The 13,713-nt window shown below is 43.4% G+C and overlaps 1 protein-coding gene across 1 annotated transcript in view; it reads right to left on the reverse strand.

Moving 5' to 3' along the window:
* The window catches only part of LOC109885544 (sodium/hydrogen exchanger 9B2), a 55,403-nt gene that overhangs the window by 8,129 nt on the left and 33,561 nt on the right, over window positions 1-13,713 (reverse strand). The window contains exons 8-9 of the mRNA XM_031832682.1: window positions 743-892; window positions 482-590 (exon numbers count right to left, since the gene is read on the reverse strand). Coding sequence (XP_031688542.1) covers window positions 482-590; window positions 743-892 — 259 coding nt within the window. The remainder of the gene's footprint in view (window positions 1-481; window positions 591-742; window positions 893-13,713) is intronic.

Raw genomic sequence — 13,713 nt, forward strand, 5'->3', positions numbered from 1 at the left:
CAGTAGCAGTAGCAGTAGCAGTAGCAGTAGCAGTAGCAGTAGCAGTAGTAGTAGTAGCAGTAGTAGCAGTAGCCGTAGTAGTAGTAGTAGTAGCAGTAGCAGTAGTAGCAGTAGCAGTAGCAGTATTAGTAGTAGTAGTAGTAGTAGTAGTAGCAGTAGCAGTAGCAGTAGTTCTAGTTATAGTAATGGTAGTAGTAGTAGCAGTAGTAGTAGTAGTAGTAGTAGTAGTAGTAGTACCAGTAGTTGTAGTACTAGTAGTAGCTGTAGCAGTAGTAGTAGTAATGGTAGTAGTAGTAGCAGTAGTAGCAGTAGTTCTAGTTGTAGTAATGGTAGTAGTAGTAGCAGTAGTAGTAGCAGTAGTAGTAGTAGTAGTAGCAGTAGTAGTAGCAGTAGTTGTAGTAGTAGTAGCAGTAGTAGTAGCAGTAGTAGTAGTAGTAGTAGTAGAAGTAGTAGTAGTATTATAGTAGTAGTGTGTATTTACCCACTGTGTTGGGGTCCAGTGTAGATACTGTGATTTGTGCTCCTACCAGTCCAAACAGCAGCGGTTGGAAGATGTCCCAGAACCTCCCTACCACGGCTGCTACTGGGCCCTGGAAAGGTTATAAACATGTTATAACACTTCATAAACACATTATAAACACATAGTAAACACTACAACCACTGGGGCCTGGGTAGAGCACATAGCAAGGTTATTGAAACTACATTTCAAAGTACAAAATAAATACTTTATAAACACACTAACCTTCGCTTCCCCCCAGCCCAGCGCAGCTATGAAGGCCATGACCAGAGTACAGAGTCCCCCTGCACCAGAGAACCCTGCTACATGGCTCCCAAACACAGCAAACACAGACAGACCCAGTAGCATGACACTTCTCCTCAATACCAATTCTTCCTACAGAGAAGGAGAGAGATAGACAGAGAGACTAAACCAGCAGACTCACATTTCAACAACCACAAACAAACATACTCCATGGGCATCCCAAATGGCACCCTATTCCCTATATAGTGCACTACTTTAGACCAGAGCACTATAGAACCCTATTCCCTATATAGTGCACTACTTTAGACCAGAGCCCTATTCCCTATATAGTGCACTACTTTAGACCAGAGCCCTATAGAACCCTATTCCCTATATAGTGCACTACTTTAGACCAGAGCCCTATTCCCTATATAGTGCACTACTTTAGACCAGAGCCCTATTCCCTATATAGTGCACTACTTCAGACCAGGGCCCTATAGAACCCTATTCCCTATATAGTGCCACTACTTTAGACCAGAGCCCTATTCCCTATTTAGTGCACTACTTTAGACCAGAGCCCTATTCCCTATATAGTGCACTACTTCAGACCAGGGCCCTATAGAACCCTATTCCCTATATAGTGCACTACTTTAGACCAGAGCCCTATTCCCTATATAGTGCACTACTTTAGACCAGAGCACTATAGAACCCTATTCCCTATATAGTGCACTACTTTAGACCAGAGCCCTATTCCCTATATAGTGCACTACTTTAGACCAGAGCCCTATAGAACCCTATTCCCTATATAGTGCACTACTTTAGACCAGAGCCCTATTCCTATATAGTGCACTACTTTAGACCAGAGCCCTATTCCCTATATAGTGCACTACTTCAGACCAGGGCCCTATAGAACCCTATTCCCTATATAGTGCACTACTTTAGACCAGAGCCCTATTCCCTATTTAGTGCACTACTTTAGACCAGGGCCCTATAGAACCCTATTCCCTATATAGTGCACTACTTTAGACCAGAGCCCTATTCCCTATATAGTGCACTACTTTAGACCAGAGCCCTATTCCCTATATAGTGCACTACTTTAGACCAGAGCCCTATAGAACCCTATTCCCTATTAGTACACTACTTTAGACCAGGGCCCTATAGAACCCTATTCCCTATATAGTGCACTACTTTAGACCAGAGCCCTATTCCCTATATAGTGCACTACTTTAGACCAGAGCCCTATTCCCTATATAGTGCACTACTTTAGACCAGAGCCCTATAGAACCCTATTCCCTATATAGTGCACTACTTTAGACCAGAGCCCTATTCCCTATTTAGTGCACTACTTTAGACCAGGGCCCTATAGAACCCTATTCCCTATATAGAGCACTACTTTAGACCAGAGCCCTATTCCCTATTTAGTGCACTACTTTAGACCAGGGCCCTATAGAACCCTATTCCCTATATAGTGCACTACTTTAGACCAGAGCCCTATAGAACCCTATTCCCTATATAGTGCACTACTTTAGACCAGAGCCCTATAGAACCCTATTCCCTATATAGTGCACTACTTTAGACCAGAGCCCTATTCCCTATATAGTGCACTACTTCAGACCAGGGCCCTATAGAACCCTATTCCCTATATAGTGCACTACTTTAGACCAGAGCCCTATTCCCTATATAGTGCACTACTTTAGACCAGAGCCCTATTCCCTATATAGTGCACTACTTCAGACCAGGGCCCTATAGAACCCTATTCCCTATATAGTGCACTACTTTAGACCAGAGCCCTATTCCCTATTTAGTGCACTACTTTAGACCAGAGCCCTATTCCCTATATAGTGCACTACTTCAGACCAGGGCCCTATAGAACCCTATTCCCTATATAGTGCACTACTTTAGACCAGAGCCCTATTCCCTATATAGTGCACTACTTTAGACCAGAGCACTATAGAACCCTATTCCCTATATAGTGCACTACTTTAGACCAGAGCCCTATTCCCTATATAGTGCACTACTTTAGACCAGAGCCCTATAGAACCCTATTCCCTATATAGTGCACTACTTTAGACCAGAGCCCTATTCCCTATATAGTGCACTACTTTAGACCAGAGCCCTATTCCCTATATAGTGCACTACTTCAGACCAGGGCCCTATAGAACCCTATTCCCTATATAGTGCACTACTTTAGACCAGAGCCCTATTCCCTATTTAGTGCACTACTTTAGACCAGAGCCCTATTCCCTATATAGTGCACTACTTCAGACCAGGGCCCTATAGAACCCTATTCCCTATATAGTGCACTACTTTAGACCAGAGCCCTATTCCCTATTTAGTGCACTACTTTAGACCAGGGCCCTATAGAACCCTATTCCCTATATAGTGCACTACTTTAGACCAGAGCCCTATTCCCTATTTAGTGCACTACTTTAGACCAGGGCCCTATAGAACCCTATTCCCTATATAGAGCACTACTTTAGACCAGAGCCCTATTCCCTATATAGTGCACTACTTTAGACCAGAGCCCTATTCCCTATATAGTGCACTACTTTAGACCAGAGCCCTATAGAACCCTATTCCCTATTTAGTACACTACTTTAGACCAGGGCCCTATAGAACCCTATTCCCTATATAGTGCACTACTTTAGACCAGAGCCCTATTCCCTATATAGTGCACTACTTTAGACCAGAGCCCTATTCCCTATATAGTGCACTACTTTAGACCAGAGCCCTATAGAACCCTATTCCCTATATAGTGCACTACTTTAGACCAGAGCCCTATTCCCTATTTAGTGCACTACTTTAGGACCAGGGCCCTATAGAACCCTATTCCCTATATAGAGCACTACTTTAGACCAGAGCCCTATTCCCTATTTAGTGCACTACTTTAGACCAGGGCCCTATAGAACCCTATTCCCTATATAGTGCACTACTTTAGACCAGAGCCCTATAGAACCCTATTCCCTATATAGTGCACTACTTTAGACCAGAGCCCTATAGAACCCTATTCCCTATATAGTGCACTACTTTAGACCAGAGCCCTATAGAACCCTATTCCCTATATAGTGCACTACTTTAGACCAGAGCCCTATAGAACCCTATTCCCTATATAGTGCACTACTTTAGACCAGTGCCCTATAGAACCCTATTCCCTATATAGTGCACTACTTTAGACCAGAGCCCTATAGAACCCTATTCCCTATATAGAGCACTACTTTAGACAAGAGCCCTATAGAACCCTATTCCCTATATAGTGCACTACTTTGGACCTGAACACTACAGGGAAGGAAGACAGGTAGGTCTTTACCTGATCCTGACTGGGGAAGAAACAGATGAAGAGTCCTAGCACCAGGCCAGCCGCTGATCCTCCTACCACCTCTAGCACGCCTTTCATCACATTGAGCCATGTCGAGTCTACAGGAAACAGCCTTTAGTATGTTGAGACATGTAGAGTCTACAGGAAACAGCCTTTAGTATGTTGAGACATGTAGAGGACTACAGGAAACAGCCTTTAGTATGTTGAGACATGTAGAGTCTACAGGAAACAGTCCCTTAGTATGTTGAGACTACAGGAATCCGCCCTTAGTATGTTGAGTCTACAGGAAACAGCCCTTAGTATGTTGAGGACATGTAGAGTCTACAGGAAACAGTCCCTTAGTATGTTGAGACATGTAGAATCTACAGGAAACAGTCCCTTAGTATGTTGAGCCATGTAGAGTCTACAGGAAACAGCCTTTAGTATGTTGAGACATGTAGAGACTACAGGAAACAGTCCCCTTAGTATGTTGAGTCTACAGGAAACAGCCCTTAGTATGTTGAGTCTACAGGAAAAAGCCTTTAGTATGTTGAGACATGTTGAGTCCACAGGAAACAGCCGTTAGTATGTTGAGCCATGTAGAGACTACACGAAACAGCCTTAGTGTGTTGAGACATGTAGAGACTACAGGAAACAGTCCCTTAGTATGTTGAGGTCTACAGGAAACAGCCTTTAGTATGTTGAGACATGTTGAGTCCACAGGAAACAGCCGTTAGTATGTTGAGCCATGTAGAGGACTACACGAAACAGCCTTTAGTGTGTTGAGCCATGTAGAGTCTACAGGAAACAGCCCTTAGTATGTTGAGCCATGTAGAGACTACAGGAAACAGCCCTTAGTATGTTGAGACATGTAGAGTCTACAGGAAACAGCCTTTAGTATGTTGAGTCTACAGGAAACAGTCCTTAGTATGTTGAGTCTACAGGAAACAGCCCTTAGTATGTTGAGTCTACAGGAAAACAGCCTTTAGTATGTTGAGTCTACAGGAAACAGCCCTTAGTATGTTGAGTCTACAGGAAACCGCCCTTAGTATGTTGAGACTACAGGAAACAACCCTTAGTATGTTGAGTCTACAGGAAACAGCCCTTAGTATGTTGAGTCTACAGGAAACAGCCCTTTAGTATGTAGAGTCTACAGGAAACAGCCCTTAGTATGTTGAGACATGTTGAGTCCACAGGAAACAGCCGTTAGTATGTTGAGCCATGTAGAGTCTACAGGAAACAGCTCTTAGTATGTTGAGACATGTTGAGTCCACAGGAAAACAGCCGTTAGTATGTTGAGCCATGTAGAGACTACAGGAAACAGCCCTTAGTATGTTGAGACATGTAGAGTCTACAGGAAACAGCCTTTAGTATGTTGAGTCTACAGGAAACAGCCTTTAGTATGTTGAGTCTACAGGAAACAGCCCTTAGTATGTTGAGTCTACAGGAAACAGCCCTTAGTATGTTGAGTCTACAGGAAACAGCCCTGAGTATGTTGAGTCTACAGGAAACAGCCCTTAGTATGTTGAGTCCACAGGAAACAGCCCTTTAGTATATTGAGTCTACAGGAAACAGCCCTTTAGTATGTAGAGTATACAGGAAACAGCCCTTAGTATGTTGAGACATGTTGAGTCCACAGGAAACAGCCGTTAGTATGTTGAGCCATGTAGAGACTACAGGAAACAGCCTTTAGTGTATTGAGCCATGTAGAGTCTACAGGAAACAGCCCTTAGTATGTTGAGACATGTTGAGTCCACAGGAAACAGCCGTTAGTATGTTGAGCCATGTAGAGACTACAGGAAACAGCCCTTAGTATGTTGAGACATGTAGAGTCTACAGGAAACAGCCTTTAGTATGTTGAGTCTACAGGAAACAGCCTTTAGTATGTTGAGTCTACAGGAAACAGCCCTTAGTATGTTGAGTCTACAGGAAACAGCCTTTAGTATGTTGAGTCTACAGGAAACAGCCCTTAGTATGTTGAGTCTACAGGAAACAGCCCTTAGTATGTTGAGTCTACAGGACACAGCCCTTAGTATGTTGAGTCTACAGGAAACATCCCTTAGTATGTTGAGTCTACAGGAAACAGCCCTTAGTATGTTGAGTCTACAGGAAACAGCCCTTAGTATGTTGAGTCTACAGGAAACAGCCCTAAGTATGTTGAGTCTACAGGAAACAGCCCTTAGTATGTTGAGAGTACAGGAAACAGCCCTTAGTATGTTGAGTCTACAGGAAACAGTCCTTAGTATGTTGAGTCCACAGGAAACAGCCCTTTAGTATGTAGAGTATACAGGAAACAGCCTTAGTATGTTGAGTCCACAGGAAACAGCCCTTAGTATGTAGAGTCTACAGGAAACAGCCCTTAGTATTTTGAGACATGTTGAGTCCGCAGGAAACAGCCCTTAGTATGTTGAGTCCACAGGAAACAGCCCTTAGTATGTTGAGACATGTTGAGTCTACAGGAAACAGCCCTTAGTATGTTGAGTCCACAGGAAACAGCCCTTAGTATGTAGAGTCTACAGGAAACAGCCCTTAGTATGTTGAGACATGTTGAGTCCACAGGAAACAGCCCTTAGTATGTTGAGACATGTTGAGTCTACAGGAAACAGCCCTTAGTATGTTGAGTCCACAGGAAACAGCCCTTAGTATGTAGAGTCTACAGGAAACAGCCCTTAGTATGTTGAGTCTACAGGAAACAGCCCTTAGTATGTTGAGTCCACAGGAAACAGCCCTTAGTATGTTGAGTCCACAGGAAACAGCCTTTAGTATGTTGAGTCTACAGGAAACAGCCCTTAGTATGTTGAGTCCACAGGAAACAGCCCTTAGTATGTAGAGTCTACAGGAAACAGCCCTTAGTATGTTTCCTGTAGTCTACAGGAAACAGCCCTTAGTATGTTGAGACATGTTGAGTCCACAGGAAACAGCCGTTAGTATGTTGAGCCATGTAGAGACTACAGGAAACAGCCCTTAGTATGTTGAGACATGTAGAGTCTACAGGAAACAGCCTTTAGTATGTTGAGTCTACAGGAAACAGCCTTTAGTATGTTGAGTCTACAGGAAACAGCCCTTAGTATGTTGAGTCTACAGGAAACAGCCCTTAGTATGTTGAGACATGTTGAGTCTACAGGAAACAGCCCTTAGTATGTTGAGTCCACAGGAAACAGCCCTTAGTATGTAGAGTCTACAGGAAACAGCCCTTAGTATGTTGAGACATGTTGAGTCCACAGGAAACAGCCCTTAGTATGTTGAGACATGTTGAGTCTACAGGAAACAGCCCTTAGTATGTTGAGTCCACAGGAAACAGCCCTTAGTATGTTGAGACATGTAGAGTCTACAGGAAACAGCCTTTAGTATGTTGAGTCTACAGGAAACAGCCTTTAGTATGTTGAGTCTACAGGAAACAGCCCTTAGTATGTTGAGTCTACAGGAAACAGCCCTTAGTATGTTGAGACATGTTGAGTCTACAGGAAACAGCCCTTAGTATGTTGAGTCCACAGGAAACAGCCCTTAGTATGTAGAGTCTACAGGAAACAGCCCTTAGTATGTTGAGACATGTTGAGTCCACAGGAAACAGCCCTTAGTATGTTGAGACATGTTGAGTCTACAGGAAACAGCCCTTAGTATGTTGAGTCCACAGGAAACAGCCCTTAGTATGTAGAGTCTACAGGAAACAGCCCTTAGTATGTTGAGTCTACAGGAAACAGCCCTTAGTATGTTGAGTCCACAGGAAACAGCCCTTAGTATGTTGAGTCCACAGGAAACAGCCCTTTAGTATGTTGAGTCTACAGGAAACAGCCCTTAGTATGTTGAGTCCACAGGAAACAGCCCTTAGTATGTAGAGTCTACAGGAAACAGCCCTTAGTATGTTGAGTCTACAGGAAACAGCCCTTAGTATGTTGAGTCCACAGGAAACAGCCCTTAGTATGTTGAGTCCACAGGAAACAGCCCTTTAGTATGTTGAGTCTACAGGAAACAGCCCTTAGTATGTAGAGTCTACAGGAAACAGCCCTTTAGTATGTTGAGACATGTAGAGACTACAGGAAACAGCCTTTAGTATGTTGAGACATGTAGAGTCTACAGGAAACATACACATAACCCTAGTCATCAGCTTGTCATGTTTTTACATCAACCAGGTCACCCGTGGTACAATTCAGTATTCCACGTCCCTCCATGTCAGAGAAATAAAACCTGGCCACTAGGGTGAAACAGTGAGAGCTGTTACCTTCAAGCATCTTCCTCTGGTGCCCAAGGTTGCATGTTCAAATCCAACCATTTAAAACCTTAATCATTACCTTAACTATTCAGAGTTAACCTTAAGAATGTGTACTTAATGCCTAAACTTAAACCTAACCTTAAAAATTCAGAGTTTGTATCTAAACTTCACCTTAAACACTTTGAAATGTGACATTCCACATGGATGAATATCTACTACTAATGTGAGTGTGTGTGTGTGTGTGCGTGCGCATGCGTGCGTGTGTATGTCTAATGTACATCCAGGTGTGTTACCTGAGGCAAAGGCCACGCCCAGAGAGGTGGTGAATGCTGTGAGAAGGGTCATCAAAACTCCCAGCAGGCATCAGGGAGTAGGGATTCCCTCCTCCACGCAGTAGCACACCTTCTGGGCGTGGCCTTTGCCTCAGGTAACACACCTGGATGTACATTAGACATACACACGCACGCATGCGCACGCACACACACACACACACTCACATTAGTAGTAGATATTCATCCATGTGGAATGTCACATTTCAAAGTGTTTAAGGTGAAGTTTAGATACAAACTCTGAATTTTTAAGGTTAGGTTTAAGTTTAGGCATTAAGTACACATTCTTAAGGTTAACTCTGAATAGTTAAGGTAATGATTAAGGTTTTAAATGGTTGGATTTGAACATGCAACCTTGGGCACCAGAGGAAGATGCTTGAAGGTAACAGCTCTCACTGTTTCACCCTAGTGGCCAGGTTTTATTTCTCTGACATGGAGGGACGTGGAATACTGAATTGTACCACGGGTGACCTGGTTGATGTAAAAACATGACAAGCTGATGACTAGGGTTATGTGTATGTTTCCTGTAGACTCTACATGTCTCAACATACTAAAGGCTGTTTCCTGTAGTCTCTACATGTCTCAACATACTAAAGGGCTGTTTCCTGTAGACTCTACATACTAAGGGCTGTTTCCTGTAGACTCAACATACTAAAGGGCTGTTTCCTGTGGACTCAACATACTAAGGGCTGTTTCCTGTGGACTCAACATACTAAGGGCTGTTTCCTGTAGACTCAACATACTAAGGGCTGTTTCCTGTAGACTCTACATACTAAGGGCTGTTTCCTGTGGACTCAACATACTAAGGGCTGTTTCCTGTAGACTCAACATACTAAAGGGCTGTTTCCTGTGGACTCAACATACTAAGGGCTGTTTCCTGTGGACTCAACATACTAAGGGCTGTTTCCTGTAGACTCAACATACTAAGGGCTGTTTCCTGTAGACTCTACATACTAAGGGCTGTTTCCTGTGGACTCAACATACTAAGGGCTGTTTCCTGTAGACTCAACATGTCTCAACATACTAAGGGCTGTTTCCTGTGGACTCAACATGTCTCAACATACTAAGGGCTGTTTCCTGTAGACTCTACATACTAAGGGCTGTTTCCTGTGGACTCAACATACTAAGGGCTGTTTCCTGTAGACTCAACATGTCTCAACATACTAAGGGCTGTTTTCCTGTAGACTCAACATACTAAGGGCTGTTTCCTGTAGACTCAACATACTAAAGGCTGTTTCCTGTAGACTCAACATACTAAAGGCTGTTTCCTGTAGACTCTACATGTCTCAACATACTAAGGGCTGTTTCCTGTGGACTCAACATACTAAGGGCTGTTTCCTGTAGACTCAACATGTCTCAACATACTAAGGGCTGTTTCCTGTGGACTCAACATGTCTCAACATACTAAGGGCTGTTTCCTGTAGACTCTACATACTAAGGGCTGTTTCCTGTGGACTCAACATACTAAGGGCTGTTTCCTGTAGACTCAACATGTCTCAACATACTAAGGGCTGTTTCCTGTAGACTCAACATACTAAGGGCTGTTTCCTGTAGACTCAACATACTAAAGGCTGTTTCCTGTAGACTCAACATACTAAAGGCTGTTTCCTGTAGACTCTACATGTCTCAACATACTAAGGGCTGTTTCCTGTAGTCTCTACATGGCTCAACATACTAACGGCTGTTTCCTGTGGACTCAACATGTCTCAACATACTAAGGGCTGTTTCCTGTAGACTACAGGAAACATACTAAGGGCTGTTTCCTGTAGACTCTACATACTAAGGGCTGTTTCCTGTGGACTCAACATACTAAGGGCTGTTTCCTGTAGACTCAACATACTAAAGGGCTGTTTCCTGTGGACTCAACATACTAAGGGCTGTTTCCTGTGGACTCAACATACTAAGGGCTGTTTCCTGTAGACTCAACATACTAAGGGCTGTTTCCTGTAGACTCTACATACTAAGGGCTGTTTCCTGTGGACTCAACATACTAAGGGCTGTTTCCTGTAGACTCAACATGTCTCAACATACTAAGGGCTGTTTCCTGTGGACTCAACATGTCTCAACATACTAAGGGCTGTTTCCTGTAGACTCTACATACTAAGGGCTGTTCCTGTGGACTCAACATACTAAGGGCTGTTTCCTGTAGACTCAACATGTCTCAACATACTAAGGGCTGTTTCCTGTGGACTCAACATACTAAGGGCTGTTTCCTGCGGACTCAACATGTCTCAAAATACTAAGGGCTGTTTCCTGTAGACTCTACATACTAAGGGCTGTTTCCTGTGGACTCAACATACTAAGGCTGTTTCCTGTATACTCTACATACTAAAGGGCTGTTTCCTGTGGACTCAACATACTAAGGACTGTTTCCTGTAGACTCAACATACTAAGGGCTGTTTCCTGTACTCTCAACATACTAAGGGCTGTTTCCTGTAGACTCAACATACTTAGGGCTGTTTCCTGTAGACTCAACATACTAAGGGCTGTTTCCTGTAGACTCAACATACTAAGGGCTGTTTCCTGTAGACTCAACATACTAAGGGATGTTTCCTGTAGACTCAACATACTAAGGGCTGTGTCCTGTAGACTCAACATACTAAGGGCTGTTTCCTGTAGACTCAACATACTAAGGGCTGTTTCCTGTAGACTCAACATACTAAAGGCTGTTTCCTGTAGACTCAACATACTAAGGGCTGTTTCCTGTAGACTCAACATACTAAAGGCTGTTTCCTGTAGACTCAACATACTAAAGGCTGTTTCCTGTAGACTCTACATGTCTCAACATACTAAGGGCTGTTTCCTGTAGTCTCTACATGGCTCAACATACTAACGGCTGTTTCCTGTGGACTCAACATGTCTCAACATACTAAGGGCTGTTTCCTGTAGACTCTACATGGCTCAATACACTAAAGGCTGTTTCCTGTAGTCTCTACATGGCTCAACATACTAACGGCTGTTTCCTGTGGACTCAACATGTCTCAACATACTAAGGGCTGTTTCCTGTATACTCTACATACTAAAGGGCTGTTTCCTGTAGACTCAATATACTAAAGGGCTGTTTCCTGTGGACTCAACATACTAAGGGCTGTTTCCTGTAGACTCAACATACTCAGGGCTGTTTCCTGTAGACTCAACATACTAAGGGCTGTTTCCTGTAGACTCAACATACTAAGGGCTGTTTCCTGTAGACTCAACATACTAAAGGCTGTTTCCTGTAGACTCAACATACTAAAGGCTGTTTCCTGTAGACTCTACATGTCTCAACATACTAAGGGCTGTTTCCTGTAGTCTCTACATGGCTCAACATACTAACGGCTGTTTCCTGTGGACTCAACATGTCTCAACATACTAGAGCTGTTTCCTGTAGACTCTACATGGCTCAACATACTAACGGCTGTTTCCTGTGGACTCAACATGTCTCAACATACTAAGGGCTGTTTCCTGTAGACTCTACATACTAAAGGGCTGTTTCCTGTAGACTCAACATACTAAGGGCTGTTTCCTGTAGACTCAACATACTAAGGGTTGTTTCCTGTAGTCTCAACATACTAAGGGCGGTTTCCTGTAGACTCAACATACTAAGGGCTGTTTCCTGTAGACTCAACATACTAAAGGCTGTTTCCTGTAGACTCAACATACTAAGGGCTGTTTCCTGTAGACTCAACATACTAAGGACTGTTTCCTGTAGACTCAACATACTAAAGGCTGTTTCCTGTAGACTCTACATGTCTCAACATACTAAGGGCTGTTTCCTGTAGTCTCTACATGGCTCAACATACTAAGGGCTGTTTCCTGTAGACTCTACATGGCTCAAACACACTAAAGGCTGTTTCGTGTAGTCTCTACATGGCTCAACATACTAACGGCTGTTTCCTGTGGACTCAACATGTCTCAACATACTAAAGGCTGTTTCCTGTAGACTCAACATACTAAGGACTGTTTCCTGTAGTCTCTACATGTCTCAACACACTAAAGGCTGTTTCGTGTAGTCTCTACATGGCTCAACATACTAACGGCTGTTTCCTGTGGACTCAACATGTCTCAACATACTAAAGGCTTTTTCCTGTAGACTCAACATACTAAGGGCTGTTTCCTGTAGACTCAACATACTAAGGGACTGTTTCCTGTAGTCTCTACATGTCTCAACATACTAAAGGCTGTTTCCTGTAGACTCTACATGGCTCAACATACTAAGGGACTGTTTCCTGTAGATTCTACATGTCTCAACATACTAAGGGACTGTTTCCTGTAGACTCTACATGTCTCAACATACTAAGGGCTGTTTCCTGTAGACTCAACATACTAAGGGCGGATTCCTGTAGTCTCAACATACTAAGGGACTGTTTCCTGTAGACTCTACATGTCTCAACATACTAAAGGCTGTTTCCTGTAGTCTCTACATGTCTCAACATACTAAAGGCTGTTTCCTGTAGACTCTACATGTCTCAACATACTAAAGGCTGTTTCCTGTAGACTCGACATGGCTCAATGTGATGAAAGGCGTGCTAGAGGTGGTAGGAGGATCAGCGGCTGGCCTGGTGCTAGGACTCTTCATCTGTTTCTTCCCCAGTCAGGATCAGGTAAAGACCTACCTGTCTTCCTTCCCTGTAGTGTTCAGGTCCAAAGTAGTGCACTATATAGGGAATAGGGTTCTATAGGGCTCTTGTCTAAAGTAGTGCTCTATATAGGGAATAGGGTTCTATAGGGCTCTGGTCTAAAGTAGTGCACTATATAGGGAATAGGGTTCTATAGGGCACTGGTCTAAAGTAGTGCACTATATAGGGAATAGGGTTCTATAGGGCTCTGGTCTAAAAGTAGTGCACTATATAGGGAATAGGGTTCTATAGGGCTCTGGTCTAAAGTAGTGCACTATATAGGGACAGGGTGCCATAGGACTGGTCTAAAGTAGTGCACTATATAGGGGACAGGGTGTTATAGGACTGGTCTAAAGTAGTGCACTATATAGGGGACAGGGTGTTATAGGACTGGTCTAAAGTAGTGCACTATATAGGGGACAGGTTGCCATAGGACTGGTCTAAAGTAGTGCACTATATAGGGACAGGGTGTTATAGGGACTGGTCTAAAGTAGTGCACTATATAGGGAACAGGGTGCCATTTTAGACACTGGATGGCGAAT

This window comes from Oncorhynchus kisutch, linkage group LG9, assembly GCF_002021735.2.
Source record: "Oncorhynchus kisutch isolate 150728-3 linkage group LG9, Okis_V2, whole genome shotgun sequence".
Lineage (NCBI taxonomy): Eukaryota > Metazoa > Chordata > Actinopteri > Salmoniformes > Salmonidae > Oncorhynchus > Oncorhynchus kisutch.